This window comes from Sycon ciliatum, chromosome 2 (assembly GCF_964019385.1).
Source record: "Sycon ciliatum chromosome 2, ocSycCili1.1, whole genome shotgun sequence".
Lineage (NCBI taxonomy): Eukaryota > Metazoa > Porifera > Calcarea > Leucosolenida > Sycettidae > Sycon > Sycon ciliatum.
In genome coordinates, this window is record NC_088644.1 from 39615653 (window position 1) to 39635348 (window position 19696).

Genomic DNA, 19696 nt, shown 5'->3' on the forward strand with positions numbered 1-19696 from the left:
GCTATGGCGAGGGTATATGTGCATGTTTGCACGATAGCATTCACGCACATACTAACAAAGATATTATGTACACGCACACAGGCATGCATGCATACACACATACAAACGCAGACGCAGGTGCAGACGCCTCCCCGCCAGCCCCCGCACGCACGCACACACACACAGGGTGACTGGTCATCTATCCACTCACCCGTATCTTCATGATTTGATCAGACTGGTTGACAATCCAGTGGTCCACGTACACAGCCATCTCCAGCGTATCCACCAGATTGTACTCAACACTAAATTCCTGACATTGGCAGCAGACACACACAACACAACCAACAACAAAAAAACAGCATTCACTCAGTCCTCCATTTCCTCACACAGGTTTTAGTGGTAAGACATCATCAGTCTATCACCAGAACGAAGGGTGTTTGCTGAGCAACAATGTCTTGTGCATAGGAGTGTCCACTGTCTACAGATTGAGTGTGTGGCTTTGTTGATCTCCCAGCCCTCCCTGCCTGCCTGCTCTGATCTGGTCACAGAGACAGCACATTTTTTTCTTTTTTTCTTTTTTTTTTACGAAGAACACAAACCCGGCTCAAGACAAAAAATTAATAACAAGAAAGATAACAAACATAGAGAGGAGACTACTATCACTTCTGCTGGTCGTAATAGCAGTACAGGAGAGCTGTGGACACTCAGCAGAAACAGTGCAGGGCTGAGCAGGCAGGTTTCAGGCTCAGCACTAGGTGTACTCAAAGAAACAACAACAGGCACATTCCCGGCTAATGTTGCATTTCGACAGCCAGCAGTATCTCACCACTGAACGTTGCTCGGTGTCTAGTTGACCTTCGGCTTTCATGGTTAGCGGAACATGAGAGTGCTTTAGTCGCTCCTCTAGTTGAACATTGCCCACCAGCTTGCCCCGGAAGTAGTTCTCCACCTACACACATGAAGGGTAGAAAAGAGGACCAGCACTCACACTGTTAGTAAGTACAGAGAGGTACAGTCAATATCAAATCCAAGCATTCGTAACCCAAACAGGTGTAAATACCGCTTCGTTGCTTCTTTTACATGTACCTGATGATGGCCAAGTGCTGAAACGTTGGAAGTGAATGGAACTGGTTTAGATATGCAGTGCTGTGAGAATGGGTGTGTCCATGCAAGTTCTTTTCTCTACAGATGAAGCTGCACGTCAGGCGAAATAGCACGTCATAGTACATTTGAGATCAGCGGGAAGAAGATGACGACGTCCACTAATTTAGTATCTGTGCACACGAATCTGCCACATGTGTGACTCTGTGTGTCAGCTATGATATCATCTTCTGTGGTTCCATGCCTAGCATGCACGTCTGAACCATCCTGCAAAGTTTGAATGACGTAGGTTGAGCGATCGCTCCGCGAAACATACTTTTTGAAATTCTCTTCATAGCATATCTTCCACCATTGAAATTTCGAATTTCTTCAAAAAAAGTGCTGAGAGGGGTGGCTTGCAACCTCGATATGGCTTGTTCCAGGCATGCTTTGGAGCCATCTTCTGTTGAAGTAGTGGCGGGGATCTGCCCTGCAACTGCTACAACAAAAAATGATTCGATCTGAGAAAGGGTGAGACCGCGAATCTCGGTTGAATATTGAGTATTTCAAGCCTTTTCACGACGAAGATGGAGTTCTTTTTGGAGATGGACGTCGCGGCAAAGGACATGGTGTCCGACTTCTGGCGTCTGGTGAAGCCAGGGATCATTTGTCCAGTCAGGTCGGCAGCCTAACCGTTGGTAAGCTTGTGTTTGGATCCCGTTCTGCTCGATGTGGTAGATCACAAACACTTTGATATCGCACAAATTGATCTCAGCATCGTGCGTACGGTATTTTATATTCAGAAAATCCCAAAGTGTCTCTGTGTGGCCGTCCTATGCCACGAGAAACTCCAATCAGGCTCCATGTCCTCTGCCTTCATGATTGAATGTCCACTTCGTTTGAACAACGAACACAACAATCGAGGACGGCTTTGCAATGAAAAATACAGCTATACTGGAGCTGAAAAAAAGAAGAAAAAAACGTGCTCAGGATGAGACTCGAGTACACGCATACTCTCCCAGCAGGTGAAACGCAAATTTTTGTGAAAAATGCGTGTCGCCGACTGACCAGTAATTTCGCCTGACGAGAAGCCTCAAGACTTATACAGACTTGGTGTGTACAGCCTAGCAAAACAGCAGCTCAGACATTCCACAAGAAAGGAAACTGCACTGGGCAGTAGTATGACGTGTGTGTGTGTGTGTGCGCGCGCGCGCGTGTGCGTGTGTGTTGCCGGCAACACTGAGATGACCGGAAGCGTGGCCAGAACACACACCTGAATGGGCACTGTGACCGCACTCTTCTCTGCTGTGTACATTGCCTTGCGCGCACCTGGTGCCAACACATGGAGCTTGCTTTCCCTCTGCAACGTGAAAACAGGCAAAAGGTAAAGAAATCGGTGCATGATTATTAGCAGGGAGATCGAATTGCGTACAAATCACAGCGGTTAGAAACAAGAGAGAGAGAGAGAGAGAGAGAGAGAGAGAGAGAGAGAGAGAGAGAGAGAGAGAGAGAGAGAGAGAGAGAGAGAGAGAGAGAGAGAGAGAGAGAGAGAGAGAGAGAGAGAGAGAGAGAGAGAGAGTGGTGGTGGTGGTGGTGGATCTGTGAGAAAGGATCTCTGTGACCTCATAATCACGAAGAGTAGATGGTATTCCTGGGGGCCAATGCCTTGTTTAGCAAGTGTTTTGACCTTCCTTTTCGATCGCCGGGAAGTGCTTGTAAGCTCCACTTATCATTCAGAGCACGCACACTGTCTGCTCAAATTTGAACTGCTGTCCACATGGCAGTCCACGTGGCGCATCTCCTCAGTCAGAGACTCAGAAGAATCCAAAGCAGTTAGAAGTGAATGTGTTTCGTCACTTTCCTCTTTGATTCTCGTTATGTCGTTGGTTTAAGGTTGATAGTACGTAAGGTAGCACTGTCACCATCATAACTCATGGCCAGCGCTGACAGCTGTAGTACTAGTAGTGCTCCCGAGTCGTCGCATCACCCGGCAATCTATTGATGTGCCCCCCCCCCCCCCCCCCCCCACCGTTCCACCAGGCAGAACCTCTCCCAGCTACTCACGGAGGGCACTGAAGCCAAATTGAGGAGGGCTGCATCCACTCGTAAGGACGATCGAATTCTCATTGCCATCTCTGGTGGCGGAAGTCTCCTTTCTAGAGAGGTATTTTATCACAGGCACTGCTACCATTCATACTCTCGTAAGGTATCTTAAGTGACAGCACAGCCCTTGCAGTGGGCGATGAGCAGCAGAAGGAGCAGGCCCCTAGTGATAATAGCAAGACGTGTGATTTCCTAGCCGACATCCAACACCGACTTTTTCACGAGAATGAAGTATCGGACATAAAACAGCTTACATCAGCTTACAATACAGACAAGACTGTTTTACTTCCTCTGCTAACCGATGGTATATCGACTGCACCTCCAATCGACACTGCTGCTACTAATGGAGCCCTGATTATTCATGCAATGGCAATGCTCAGGACCCAGAAGCTAAGTGAAGCGCCTGCATCATTTGGAGAGTTTGCTGCAGTAGTCCTGAAAGAGATATGTGACTACTTTTCAAAGTACACCCGAGTGGACTTTGTTGTGGGTACTTATCGTGACATCTCTATTAAAAACTTGGAAAGGAGCTCTCGTGCAGCCGAAGGAGTGTTGCGACTGCATCTTACAAGCCGATCACAACGAATGCCTCAGCAATTCAGCAAGTATCTTTCGCTGGGCGTGAACACGGAAGAGCTAATAGCCTTCCTGTTCACAGAATGGCAGCGTCCCGAGCATACGAAGAAGATTCCTGATGGCAAGGAGCTTGTGATAACTTCCGGCCAATCGTGTAGCATGCTAATGTGTGTTGCTGGTGTGAGGGTCCATACTCCTGTTACGAGCCTGAAATCATGAAGAAGATGATACAAGGCTCCTTCTCCATGCCAGCTATGCAGCGGCAGCAGGTCACACGAACGTAACCATCAAGTCACCAGACACCGATGTGTTAGTTCTTGCTGTGTCAGTCACCAATCGCATCCCTGCTGCGCTACACTTCCTAACTGGAACTGGCAACAAGACACGGAAGATACCGGTCAATGCTGACAACGAAAAGCTGGGCAGAGAGGTGTGTTATGCTCTCCTGGCATTCCATGCCTTTACCGGCAGCGACGCAGTCAGTGCATTTGCGCATCATGGCAAGAAATCTGCCTTCAAGTTGCTGTGCTCCCCAGCCCACTCCGACTACAAGGCAATCTTCGCCCGTGCTGGTTGTACCTTTGACGGACTTCCTGATGATGTCACTGATTCCCTGGAGACGTTTCTGGACCTGCTCTACAACGCAAAGAGTTCTACCAAGGTCAACGGTGCAAGGTATCAGTTGTTCTGCACGAAAACCTCACAGTTCAATCAGCTTGCTCCATGCCGTGATGCCTTTGTCACGCACTGCGCAAGGGCCAACTATAAGGCTGCTGTGTGGCACCTTTGTCTTGCTGCAATCCCAGACATACCTGCTCCACACGAGAATAATCAAGGTAAGATGCTCAAGGACAGTGCTTTAGAATGTGCTGCATGGATGCAGCCCCACTGGCCTGTATCGGATGAACTACTCGTACTGCATGCTCAACTCAACAAGCGCATTACAGCCTACAGGTGCTATTTGGTTGTGAGCACTGCTCCGACAATGAACAAAACAGCAAAGTTGACAGGAAGAAGCATTTCTTCAGCTGTATTTACTTGTAAAACTCCTTTGTGGGTGACCTTTGGTCCTTTCTTCTTAATTTTGTGGATGATCAGTTCCTCTTTCATTTGATTCTCTTTTGTATAGGCAGGTATTTGAACAGCAACGGCAATCTACAGTCGTCGCCCAAACCCCCCCCCCCCCCCCCAGCCAATGTCCAGTATGGTGCGCAGTACAGCATCTACATAACATGGTAGCTAGTAGCTACCACTAGTACCAAGAGTCCATAACCCCCCAGAGCGCGCAGCTGGGATGGGGTTGTGGGACGGCGCAATCCGTGATGTACGTGATTTTTTGGGTCGGACTTGCGTCATTCCATCGACGCGGCCACACTTCCCCTACTCATGATGTCATACTATGACGTGCAACACGGATTTCGCCGTCCCAGATCTGATCAGTGAAGTTGCACACTCTGGGGGGATTATGGACTCTTGCTAGTACATGGTAGTTACCACTAGTACATGGTAGCAAGAGTACATAACCCAAGAGTGTGCAACTCCAGCTATGGGGTCTGCGACGGCAGAACTTCACATCACGTGATGAACCCGTGCACTCTAGTGCATGATAGATACTGGGTTGTACGCAGCCCAGCTTTGGGTACAACTCTCTTGTGGTCACTTTGCACTGTTTGCCAGCATAACCTTTTGAACCATGTTACGTGATGTGAAGTTCTGCCGTCGCAGCACAGCATAGCGGTTGTGCAGGCAGTTGCACACTCTTGGTTATGTACTCTTGATGGTAGTTACCACTAGTACATGGTAGCAAGTAGATGCAGTCATACAGCCAGCACTGCACTAAGCCACTGACTGTGAGCAGGGTGGGCAGGGAATGTACATAGTTGCTGTGCATGCACCGACCATGTACCGTACCGCATCGGCCGGATTTTTTGGCGACGGCTGTAGCTGTTTCTTGGTTGAGCCTACCCCCAGTGCCCCGTGCACTCCTTGAGCTTCTCGGCTATGGCTGCAAGACTGGCCGTAGCGGTGGGAGCTGCTCATGCTGGCGCCATACTTTGAAATGCACCGAGGCATGCCAGTGTTGCCACAGCTCGGCAGCAATTGCCCAGCTCTGGACACTGTTCAGGAAGATGTCGTGTCATCTCCGGAAGCAGATGAGACACTACAAGCTGTGAAGTGAAACCCTACTTTGCAGGTCGCTTTGCCATCTACCACAGGAAATGATTTCTGACTCCTGTTATGTTACTATTTTTGAGTCCCCTACATAGAGGAGGCAGTAGTATACTGATTCGTTGCTGTAATACTGTACATACATCATGCTAAGCTGAAATGTACTACTTTCATGATTACCCGGAGCCTTGTTCTGAACTTTCACGATTATATAATTCTACGGTCATTCCGTGCATGCTTATTGTGGTTCATTACTGCAACTTCAATGTGTGCTATTGAGGTGGTGCTATTATGTTGAAACTTGGCAGGCTGATTCAATTTGCTTCTATCTATGAAACACTGAAAGAATTTTTCCTTTTTAGACAAGCGGAAGTGGTTTTGAATAAAAATTATGCCCGCGCTTATGTCACAAAACAAAGTAGCAATGGTTTTCGTTCCAGAACGTTTTCTTGTCATTTCCATCAATCGAATCTCGTTTTGTTTTGTGACATCATCGCGGGTATCATTTTATTCATAGCTATCTGCTAGGTTAATATCTCCGCGTCGACTATTCATAGAAGTGGTTTTAATACAGCCTCTTTTGCTTTTTGCTGCCATGGCAACACAGGAAAAATTGCCCCATGTTTCGGTCGACAAATCCCCGGGTTACTGGCATAAGTGACACATCACAGGAATGCTCTATCTGCTCCACACGTCAAACCCTTGTGCATTTCACATGGGAACGGATTTTTTAAAATCTGGTTGGCTCGTGGACTACCAGCTTAGCTTGGCTCGAAGCTATCATGCAGCTCAGGCTTGATCTTCAGAACTTGCGTGGCCAGTGATGCAACGCCACTTCTAATATACTGGGAGCACTGCAAGGAGTATCTGATTCTGTGTCTGCATGGATTACACAGACATATCCTCGGGTCCTTGACTTGCACTGTGTGTTCCACACTGCGCGAACTTGGTAGTCATACACACACACGCACACACACACACACACACACACACACACACACACACACACACACACACACACACACACACACACACACACACACACACACACACTACTACTACTACTACTACTACTATAGCATGACTGCCCATTGGGCAATGTCACCCCCGGAGGGGGCCAGAGTTTGGAGTGCACCGTCATTGGCAGGACTTCTGGTGCCTCGTCAAATCTTGCTGTCGTCGGAAACGTTTCGGGCAATGCATGCAGATCAGCGGCAGTGATTCCCTATCGGCTGCAGCAAGACGTTTTCCACGGTTGCAGCTACTTCTTGTCTTCCACGACGCGCTTTCCACGAGCAGCAGTTGAAACCGGCCTGGCCCGGTTTCAACACACACACACACACACACACACACACACACACACACACACACACACACACACACACACACACACACACACCCATGCACGCACACATACACACACACACACACACACACACACACACACACACACACACACACACACACACACACACACACGCACGCACGCACGCACACGTACCGGCAGTTGGTAGCTGAGCGGGTATGGCAGCATGTTCTGGAAGACCATGACAGGGTAGAGATGGAGACAGTGATGCGGTACTTTAGTTGATGGGCCTCTACCCAGGAACAGGACCTGCTCCTCTTCCTTGCGTACCTACATCACACAAGAAGATGCACACAGAACATTATAATGAACAAATCAACAAAACAGGTTGATATGTTTGCAGCATCAGCATGCACATGGCCATACTCGTCTAGAAGACCCGTACGAGGTCTTGGAACACTGTTCTTTTCCTGCAGTGATTGATGAAGCCAAGAGTGCATCAGTTAGGGTGAGTATTTTCAGCCAAATAGGTCCATCTCATACAAGGACCGGTGCATGTCAAGCCACAACCAGGATAGCCACCCGTCCCCTCTACAGTTCGACGAATGAACATTGAACAGTAAGCATAAGCATAAGCATAATTAATTTAGGTCACCAATCACTTGACAGCAAACTCATACAACGAATGCACACTGTATCTAAGAAATCAAGCCAGGATACACACGGTACGAGCAGTGCGACTAAAGGGCATGGGAGACAGTACAGACGAGTAGAGTGTGATCAACTCACTCTCAAGCCAAACGACCCCTCCGCACCCTTGCACTCCACGCGATGGTGAGTGGCCTCCATCTTCCATGAGCTCGGTGGCTCAGAGGGACTGTGCCTACAGGTACGGACACAGGTACAGTGAAACCTCGTTTTCTTTAAAGAAGAACACTGATGAGACAAATTTCAGAAGAACCAGTATTCAGAACTCTATTGATGGTATATTAGCGTGTTCATAGGGTATAAAATACGGATAGGAAAAGCTCTATTTATTGCAAACAAATACCATTGGTCCTTTGGTGTTCGTCTTTTAAAAGAGGATTTACTGTACATAGACAGGAGTACACACACAGCCATGCTAGAGTGCTACAGCAACACACACACACAGCCATGCTAGAGTGCTACAGCAACACACACACAGCCATGCTAGAGTGCTACAGCAACACACACACAGCCATGCTAGAGTGCTACAGCAACACACACACAGCCATGCTAGAGTGCTACAGCAACACACACACAGCCATGCTAGAGTGCTACAGCAACACACACACAGCCATGCTAGAGTGCTACAGCAACACACACACCAACGACAAGAGCAGGTCGGGGCCTGACCAAAACCAATGCAGCTGCTGGTTAGGCCACATTTCCATTGGCGATGAAGGCTACGTTCACACTAACGGCGCTGGCAGGACAGTTCGTCATCACGATGCCAGAGCCACATAGCTCACTGGTGCGGTGCCATGCGATCGCAGACTAACCACACCGTGCTCTAAAATAGCTCCTAGTCTGCCCTCACGAACAGAAAAGGAAAAAACGTAGCAACCTAAACTGACATACTAGTATGTTGAAGCTGTTTCCAGTCCCATTCGCTCGATTCTTCCATGGTCATGCCATGGTTCTCAGTAGGATGATTGAACATGACATTAGCCGTGGTGCACATACCTTTTGGTTGATTCTGGGTGAAATAGTGTCCTTCTTATGATGTGTTTCGAATGTGTGCAGAACTTGTCAGATCTCTATTTTTTAGCTACTGTACCCTTGTTATCTCCTCGTACGGCAACACCAACACAAATACAGTTTCTGCCGCAGTTTCTGCAAGTCATATCAGCCTTGCACTCACGAGTCTTTGGACGGAGCAAACTGCATCTGCCCCGCTGAGAGGCTGAGAGGCACATTGACAACCTCTCCGGGTCTCAGCAAGGCAACAGGACAGGGTGGCTGGTTACTGGCCACTCGACAATGGATGTTGATGCTGACCTCCGTGTGGTTGTGCACCTGGGATGTTGCATGTACAGAAACAGGACACATGCGTGCATGCACACACACACGGACGGACGGATGGATGCACGCATACACACACACACACACACACACACACACACACACACACACACACACACACACACACAAACACACACACAAACACAAACACACACACAACATACTTTCTGATGTAAAGCTGCCACCAGTCAATCACCATAAGAGGGAAGTGACAGTGTATGAACAAGGGTATACAATCTGACAATCATTGATAACGTTACATCATACCAGGACCTACCTGCATGGGTGATCGGAGTGTCACAACCTTCTGCGCCCCGGCCAAATCAATCTGGACTATGATGCCATACAGGGCAGCACTCTACAATATACACAGACACACATACACAGACACAAAGACACACGAAAGCGCACATACACACACGCACACGCGTGCACGAGCATGCGTGCGCGCACACATACACACACACACACACACGCACGGACACACACACACGGACACACACACAAGTATAACGGCAACATGGTTGTCACATGGCAATCAATACAGAATGATAGACACAATGCCACAGAACTAGATTTTCACACACACACACACACACACACACACACACACACACACACACACACACACACACACACACACACACACACACACACACACACACACACACACACACACACACACACACACACACACACACACACACACACACACACACACACACACACACACACACACACACACACACACACACACACACACACACACACACACACACACACACACACACACACACACACACACACACACACACACACACACACACACACACACACACACACACACACACACACACACACACACACACACACACACACACACACACACACACACACACACACACACACACACACACACACACACACACACACACACACACACACACACACACACACACACACACACACACACACACACACACACACACACACACACACACACACACACACACACACACACACACACACACACACACACACACACACACACACACACACACACACACACACACACACACACACACACACACACACACACACACACACACACACACACACACACACACACACACACACACACACACACACACACACACACACACACACACACATAAATAGAGCCTTCGGTGGCCAACGTCATAGAGAAGACAAACACGCGTTGGGCCAGCAGGAAAGCTGTACGGATTGTCAGGTTCTTGGTATAATAATCAGTTCCTGTCAGTCGGGTTTCAGGCACAACAATTGGTCTGGTCTCTAAGACAAAAATTAGTCAAGGTTATGGGAGTAAATCAGTGACGCTTCTGGCAATGAATCAATCAGGTTTCTGGAACTAAATCCTGAGCATGGGACAGTTCAGACTTCGTGGAATCCTAGGTTTCCAGGGTTGAAGAACATCAGCGCATAAAACATTTCAGACGGGAAGACACCACAAGAGTACAGTCACTGAGCAGTGATGCGGGCAGTTCAGAGTACACACCGGTAGAACGTGATAGAAGCGGCCACAGCGATGAACGGGCAAGTCAATAGCAGCAAACTTGGGCATGTCCTTCTGCGCACCGCACACCTAGAGCAACACAAACAGAGACATCGCAGGGGTAAATCACATACCTACAGCAACACAGACAGAGGTACTGCAAGGATGAAACACACGCACGCACGCACACGCACGCACGCACACACACACACACACACACACGCACACACACACAAGAGACCGAAAGTGTTTTCACAAGTACACTAAACCGCCCACATCATGCATGACATTGGGAGTGTGAAATGTAAAAAAGAAGAAGGAATAAATAGAAAAGATCCCAGACACAAACAGCAAAAGAAGAAAAAAGGACAGGTTACTCCACCCTAGTAAGGTACAAGGATCCTTAGCCAAGCCATGCAGCAGCAGTGCACAGCACGTACAAGATCATCCTCTGCCAACACAGCCAAGCACATTGGTCAGACTTACCGTGATGGCAACTACATCATTGATGTCGGCCTTGGATGTTTGGACGCTGGAAGTCGACATGACGCTCTGGTGGCGGCGTCTGTCCGACTCCTCTCGCGTCAACGACAGAGAGGCAGAGCCACCGGCGGAGGTGATGCGTGTAGCTGTTGCATCGCTCTCAGCCTATCACAGGATAACACAAGGCAGTCCTCAGTGAGCATGCATAACCAAAACTACAACCAATAACAAGCATGTCCTGATGACGAGAAAGGAAGACCTCGTGCCACTCCACAATATCACACTATGTTTTAGTTTGACAGCATATTACAAGGCGCTGTCAAACTAAAAACGTGTTTCTACAATACAAGGTTTATCTAATACAATATCACACCAGTAACATCAACTTGTGCTTGAGAGGTTGCCAGATCTACTCATTGTGCTATGAAGGGTACAGGAGATGGTACTGGGCTATGGGGGTATCCTGATGAGAGGCACACACACTCACCTTGAACGAAGAGCCAGGTACCATCATGACATCAACTTCAAGCTAAGAGACACGATGCACACAATGCACACAATGCCGACAACGTCAACAACAACGACGACAACAACAACAACAACAACAACAACAACAACAGCAACAGCAACAGCAACAGCAACAGCAACAGCAACAGCAACAGCAACAGCAACAGCAACAGCAACAGCAACAGCAACAGCAACAGCAACAACAACAACAACAACAACAACAACAACAGCATACTGGGTTAGTAGTGACTTAGTACACAAGGTTTGCTTTTCATATATTTTCAATTTATTTCGACAACATCATCTGGCATGTCAACAGATTGCCAGTTGTTTGAATGCCATGCCTACTTCCCTTTCCTCGGAACAGTACCCACAAGTGGTGCAAGTGAACACGTGCACGCTATCTACAGTAGCTTGACAGTATGACAAACACCGAGCACCCTAGAGCACTGCACAGGTGTGGAGGAAGAGAAAGCATAGCAGAGACGATTGCAGTACGGAGAAGAGTGAAAAAGGTTCAGCTGCGGTAATCAGCAGCTACATCTTTCCTACCATGTTGACAATCTTGTATTGGCTACTGGCTTTAGACTGTTGCTTGCCGCCAGCACCGTCCACCCTGTCCACACCGGCTTCGGGTTTGGCTACGCTTGCGGCGGCACCAAACACCTGTGCAGAACATACGGGAGCAGAGCAACAATAGACGGATATCTCAATGTGTTGTCAGTACGTTGTCGTCCACTGTAGACTCACCAGCATAGCAGAGACATTACGCGCGCGCTCATACACAAGCATCCCCCCCCCCCCCACAGACACACAAGCACTCATACGCTCATTCGTCGGCACGATGCCACACACAGACAGAGACAGACACAAAGACAGACGCACAGACACAGACACACACGTGCACACACACATACCTCAGCTGTTACTTGCAAGACCTGTATTCCGGTCTTGGTAAGGGTCATCTGCAGAAGATCACGTGACTGCAGTGACAGTGCCATCAGTGGCAGTTGATCTGCAGCCGGCTTGCGATTGCGACGCACGATCTGCTGGGCACGCTTCTTTCCCTTCTTGTAGATCTTTCGCTTCTTCTTTCTCAGAAGACCGTCCACATTCACTTGGTCATCGTCGTCATCGTCATCCTCGTCCTCCTCATCCTCGTCAGGTTTGTTGATGGTGAGCTGCATGAATATCACCAAGATATGCACCATTGAAGCGTTGCTATAGGAACGCAGGGAGGGGCTGCCGACCATGAACATAAGCCAGTCCAATGTGTACAGTAGAGGAATATATATCTCCAATTCTCGCTACTAAGGGTAGGGTCAGCGCGGACTGCGGAACCAGGGAAATCCCCAACCTGAGTGCCATAATGACTCGTCCGTCCCTCCGTAAGAGCAAACTGACTGAAAACAGATGATGCCCCCCCCCCCCCTCCCCCTCAAAAGAACATCAACTTTCATACCTCAGCTGTGATCTTGTATGGTCGGTATGTGTATGACACCGTTTCTATGGGCTCAATGAGTGGCTCCCAGAGAGCAAGCTTGCGATTGAAGTACGATGCCTGAACTGAAATATCAATCGTGCCCTTCAGCTGCATATAACGAAAAAATGAAGGACAACACAACAAGAAAACAGTTGTGTGAGGAGAAGAAACTACAAACGAGAAGAGAAGGCAGTTTGCAGTTTTCACTCAAGAAGACAAAGAGAGGTAGGACAAGAAGTAATTTTGCTTCTCTGACGCTGCATACTGTCGCTTCAAGCTGCCAACATGTTGAGAAAGACAGTGATTTCAAATAATCTGCACACCACCGCCTGATAGTGTTAAAAGTGTGGCATGCAAGAGAATACTGTGTCCAGTGCGGTCTTGTTCTGTCGTCGCATTTATCAACACATTAACGCACTCTCCACATACAGGCATGCACCCGGCTCAGAACACATTGTTTTCTGGTTGGCATATCAGGGATATTGGGCGGAGCAGCTGGCGTGCATGAGAAAGACAGGTCGGCCTGCTCTGCGCAGGAGCTGTGACCCGGTGCACACATAGTGTGTGTGAGAGAGAGACAGACAGGTCGGCCTGCTCTGCGCAGGAGCTGTGACCTGGAGCACACAGAGTGTGAACGAGAGACGGTCGGCCTGCCGTGGGCAGGAGCTGCGACCGGTAGTGATTGAAATGAGCCAGCTGCGGAGATAGACTGCCCTCACCCGATATAAGTATATTGACAAGAGTTGTACTGACACTGTTATTGAGGAAATTATGGTGACAGTGACGGAGAGATAGTGATCCCCAGTCGAATGGGGTTGGGAGGGAAGGGGAAATTGACACTGACGGACAAACCAGTGAACAGTCAAGTCGTCAGAAAGCAAAAGTGACAAAGGAGTCTCTCTTTTCTCCTTCTCTCTCTCTAAAGCAAGATTTGGAATGCATGCGTGGGAGAGTGGCGCGCGCTGCGCATGCGCATGTATAGCAATGACATCATAATCAGATGCATGATCATCAGACTAAGTATGAGTGGTAGATGTTCCACGTTCGTTAACAGGGCTTAGCGCACACGCTAAACCACCATTAACGCACTCTCCACATACAGGCATGCACCCGGCTCAGAACACATTGTTTTCTGGTTGGCATATCAGGGATATTGGGCGGAGCAGCTGGCGTGCATGAGAAAGACAGGTCGGCCTGCTCTGCGCAGGAGCTGTGACCCGGTGCACACATAGTGTGTGTGAGAGAGAGACAGACAGGTCGGCCTGCTCTGCGCAGGAGCTGTGACCTGGAGCACACAGAGTGTGAACGAGAGACGGTCGGCCTGCCGTGGGCAGGAGCTGCGACCGGTAGTGATTGAAATGAGCCAGCTGCGGAGATAGACTGCCCGTTCCCAATATCCCCAATATGGCATGAGAGTAATAATGAAATACGACTGGTGTATTGTGCTGTACTGACAGCAGCAATGTAAAGCTAAAGCTAAGCAGTTCAGGCATGATGTGGCCACTAACCCGCAGCTACCATTGATGACTTTGAACTGCAGCTAATTGACGTGACACTCGCAGGGTGTCAGCTGTAGCAGCCCGGATGTAGCGGTGGACCGCATCACTGCGCCATCTACCCATGATACGGATGATGTGTTCGGGGACACCTGCCATGGCCGCTGATGTTGCGGCGCCAATCCGGAAAGAGTGACTGGCATATGCACTCGGGTCCGTGACCCCACAGAGTGGCAGCAGGTTGCGCAGTTCAGAGGACACTGCATTTCTTGTAAGCGGCTGGCCATTAGCATAAGTGAACAGATGGTCGCCGCCGGGGCGAAACGCCAGGTAGTTTGCCATGGCCTGCACTGGGCAGATCAGTGCGTCCGTGCTGGCTCCAACCAATACTGTGTGGCCCGTGCTGTCGGGGTCCGTCTTAGATGAGCGCACGTTTACCGATAACGACCGCTGGTCAGTACTGATCGTCACATCACATCGCCTCAGGCCAGCAGTCAGTTCTCCACAACGGAAGAACCCATGAAACGCCAAGGAAAAAGCTGCCCTTAGCATGGCCTTGTCGTGAGGGTGCCGCATGCGTGGGACGGCAACATGCCGGCAGATCTCCCTGAGAAGTGGAGTGGTTATCGGCAGACGATGACGCTGTGTCGATGACGACCTGTCGATGCCCCGCAGGACCCTAGCGAGGAGAGTTGTTGGGCCCGACGGGTAAGCAAAGCCAAGTTCCACATGAAGGTTGCGGATTGCTGACATGTAGACACGGACAGATCGAGGCTGAAGAGTCCTGAACAACTCGGCAGCAAAATAGCACAAAGTAAAGTCGTCGCCCGGCAATGGGTTGCAGGCATGCACTTGGCAGAACTGGAAGTAGCGGGTCTCGGCGGTAGAATACGTCCGGCGGGAGGATGGTGCTATTGCCAGTGCTGCTAGCTGTAGCACGGAGTCTGTCAACGGAGAGTTGGCAAGACTGGCTGATCTGGCTCGGCTGCTGCTTCCGGGGCCTGGTGCCTGAATACCTGCAGCAAATTGCGAGACAATGCATCGGCGACAGTGTTAGTGACACCAGGAATGTGGACAGCTGACACCAAGAAGTCATGCTCAATACACAGCAGATACAATGCCCGGATAAGTGTCATGACTGGCGGTGAACGGCAGGTACCGGAGCGTATACAGTCCACCACGGCCTTGTTGTCACACTGAAACTGAATGCGTCGCCTGCTCCACTCCGAACCCCAGGTCGCGCAGGCAACTATGATAGCATACATTTCTTTGAACTCAATGTTCTCGTTCTCGTTCTGGGCTGTCCACTCTCCTCTCAGCCACCGGCCGTTGTAGAAGGCACCATAACCGTGAGTGCCGCTGGCATCAGTCTGTAGTTGCATGTCGGGGGCTGGCGTCCACTCATCCACCAGGAAGAATGACTTCCCATTCCATATGGTCAGGGCCTCTGCCCACCACAACAGGTCTGCCATTGCCGATGCCGAAATGCGTAGCCATTGGTGCAATGGTGTTGATCGAGTTGCTCTGTCCAGGTCGTACAGGCGTCTCAGGAATGTGCGACCAGCTGGTACAGCTCTGGACGCGAACGAGAGTTTGCCCAATACGGAGGCGAGGTCGCGTTTCTGAACCCGGCCGGATTGGACGAGGGCCGACACGGTGGTAGATAGCTTAGTCAGCTTTGAGGGTGGAAGGCGGATCTCCAGAGCCATTGTGTCCAGCTCTAAGCCCAGGAAGGTGAGAACCGTAGAGGGGCCGTCAACCTTCTCAGGTGCAACTGGGACCTGTAAATATGCAAACAGGTCCAGCAGTAGTGACTTCTGGTGCTGGGCAAGAGGAAGACTGGGAGGCGATACATTCAGGAAGTCATCCAGATAATGAATGAGATGGGGAAGGCGGCATGTGTCCTCCAGAACCCAATGAAGGGCAGATGCAAACTTGTCAAATATGTACGGAGCTGACCGAAGGCCGAACGGGAGGACTTTTTCGAAATAGTAACGACCATCCCAAGAGATACCCAACAAGTGCCAGTCAGAGGGGGCAACAGGGCATAATCGGAAGGCGTTTCGAATGTCCACTTTGGTCAGGTAGCAACCACGGCCTAACTTCATGATATAGGAGATAGCCGAATCGACAGTGTCATACTCCAAGCTGAATGACTCCCGGGAAATACCATCATTGACACTGCGGCCAGTGGGGGAGGATAGGTCATGGATGAGGCGAAATTTGCCATTGGATTTTGGGATCAGGCCCAAACCCGAGGTTTGAAACAGCTGATATGGCGGCTCAGCAAACGGACCAGCTGTTTCCCCAGCATCGCAACAAGACTGTAGGTACAGGGTGACAAATTGTTTATTGCAGAGACTAGACGGATGATTGACAGATTGAATGCATGATACCAGAGGAGTGGTGTGACCAATCGAGAAGCCGTTAAACATGCCAGCACATACATAATCACGAAACAGGGCATCAGGGTGAGCAGCTAGCAGTGCAGTTAGCCGAGGCACGTTGACTGGAGTGACGATGTCACTGGGAAGACTGAGAGGCCGCTCGGGTGCAAGTCTTCTTTGGGTGTTTGCCGCGGCATGAAAGACAGACATGGGCCCGTATGCAGGACGGGTATGTGCAGGCGCCGTTATTGTAATTCCGGCAGATCTGGCGGCCATCGTGACGAGGAGCTGGGCTGGTGGCTGACTGGCTCCCGCCTGCGTGTTGCGCAAGAGGGAGCCCTCCACGAAAGGGGCAATGCGGGGCTGGAGATGGGTGCACGAGAGAACAACGCGAGCAGATAGGGCGCCCGCGGCTCGTGAAGCAGGACTGCCAGAGGTTAGGGTCCAGTTGCCGCCAGGAATACAGGTGCGGCATGGCAGCAAGACCAGCACGGAAACGACGGTCATAGGTCAGCCACGCGTCGGTCAGGTAATTGTTGTTGGCCTCGATGATATTGGCTTGGTACGCCAGCAAATCTGGAGCTTGGTCCGGCGACGCATCGACCAGGACTCTGGTGAACAAGGTGAAGGCCTCTAACCACGTCGCCAAGTCATGGACTCGGCGCTTGGAGGGCTGGGGAGTGGACGAGCTCTGCACCAGCTCAACGGACCTGCCGTTCACCAACGACAACTGCAGGACATCACTACTGCCGGACATGGCTTCAGGCAACAAGTCCCCAAATTCGACAAACTCACCTCGTGTGATACGTTCCCGTAGCCGTGGAGGGATGACGGGGAGTCCTGGAGAGCCGGCTGCGCAAGCCAAGTGCATCGGGGAAGGCTGCCCCAGCGGGAGAGGAGCTGATGCTGGTGCTGGTGCTGGTGCGGCAATGGGCGAGGTGGTAGGGGCGACGACGTTGGATTCCAAGCGCTCCACGCGCTCCAGGAGGGGCTGGATAACACCAGTCAGGTCGCTCAGGGTGAGAGGAGCTGGTTGTGACGGCGCAGGAGAAGTCACCTGGTCCGCATTGGCTGAAATGTGCCCATGAGCATGGATCACACGGGACCTCGCTCTCCGATGGTCTTGAGAATTCGCAGAATTCACAGCCCGCTGCGGATACGGGTAGAGAGCTGGGGGACCGTCAGCGTCAGTGCCAGCAGCGCTTGCACCCCGTGAGGTGCTCCGTGTTCTTGGCATGTCCGTTGAGGCAGGAAAATGTAGGAAATTGACACTGACGGACAAACCAGTGAACAGTCAAGTCGTCAGAAAGCAAAAGTGACAAAGGAGTCTCTCTTTTCTCCTTCTCTCTCTCTAAAGCAAGATTTGGAATGCATGCGTGGGAGAGTGGCGCGCGCTGCGCATGCGCATGTATAGCAATGACATCATAATCAGATGCATGATCATCAGACTAAGTATGAGTGGTAGATGTTCCACGTTCGTTAACAGGGCTTAGCGCACACGCTAAACCACCAGAACATCACTGACAATAGCGGATATGCAGTACATGCCACATCGTACGTTTGTCACTCAAAGCTCTTCTATAGAAGGGATTTCTGTACGCACTTTATCCATAAATGGGCATTTTGCCACTTAGCTTCTTCCTTCCCATATAAGGTGGATTGGACGTCATTGCTCATCCTCTATACAACGGCTGTACAAAATCATGTGATCAACTGCACCCTACCTGGCCGGACCAATTACACACCGAGGCACTGACGGTCGTGTGAAGACCCAACAGTGGCACCATGATCTTGTTCTCCGCGTCCAATGGCCCTGCACCGGCGGCGGCCCTGGAGCTATCGCTGTCAGTGCGGTCATACTGGCGGTCTGGCTCAAACAGCAGCACAATATCCAAGGTGCGAATTGTTACATCAAACTGTGCACAAACAAACAAGCATGCATGCAAACAAATACACACACACACGCACACACACACACACACACACACACACACACACACACACATGCACACACGCGCGCGCGCGTGCGTGCGTGCACACACACACAGCGTCACGGAACTGGCGCATGGCGTGTCGCTCTGTCGGACACAACATGCAGAGCGTGGCACGGAGTACCTGCGGATCATGACGTGCTGGCTCAAAGTCACAACTGCAGATCTGCACTAATCCAAACGTCCTACTATCACTGCATGGTACTGCTGATACAAGTGCATACATGGAAGGGAGGTAGAGGGGGGGGGGGGGGGGCATGATACAACACATGTACTCTTGCCAGTGAGGAATGCAGACATTCAGGACCACGATATGAGAGAGCAAGCAATGTGTACCATTGTCACCTGTTTTTGGGGAAATAAGAGTGTGATTTGAACCCTGGAAAAAAAGCGGTATCTACAGTGCATTTCAAAACTATAGACACGCAGTGTTTTTGAAATATGGGCCTCAACCAGCGAAACCAGCCCTTAGGGTCAACATTTTCAAAATTCCTTTTTGGTTAGAAATTTGTTGAACCACATCTACTGAAGGCCCTCAGCCAAGAAAAAGTTCAAT

The 19696-nt window shown here is 50.2% G+C and overlaps 2 protein-coding genes across 2 annotated transcripts in view; both read right to left on the reverse strand.

The window, feature by feature from the left end:
- The window catches only part of LOC135810050 (intermembrane lipid transfer protein VPS13C-like), a gene marked incomplete in the record, with an annotated part of 102930 nt that overhangs the window by 24953 nt on the left and 58281 nt on the right, over window positions 1-19696 (reverse strand). The window contains 14 exon segments of the mRNA XM_065323517.1: window positions 191-289; window positions 806-928; window positions 2333-2419; window positions 7409-7543; window positions 8003-8096; window positions 9099-9253; window positions 9537-9617; window positions 10797-10883; window positions 11280-11441; window positions 11764-11805; window positions 12336-12449; window positions 12701-12964; window positions 13246-13374; window positions 18874-19065. Coding sequence (XP_065179589.1) covers window positions 191-289; window positions 806-928; window positions 2333-2419; window positions 7409-7543; window positions 8003-8096; window positions 9099-9253; window positions 9537-9617; window positions 10797-10883; window positions 11280-11441; window positions 11764-11805; window positions 12336-12449; window positions 12701-12964; window positions 13246-13374; window positions 18874-19065 — 1764 coding nt within the window.
- Window positions 13740-18654, reverse strand: LOC135810051 (uncharacterized). The gene is made up of 2 exons (XM_065323518.1): window positions 17945-18654; window positions 13740-15778 (listed from the first exon to the last, which is right to left on the reverse strand). The coding sequence occupies exons 1-2, from the start codon at window positions 18384-18386 to the stop codon at window positions 14781-14783; spliced, it is 1440 nt and encodes a 479-aa protein (XP_065179590.1). The 5' UTR covers window positions 18387-18654; the 3' UTR covers window positions 13740-14780.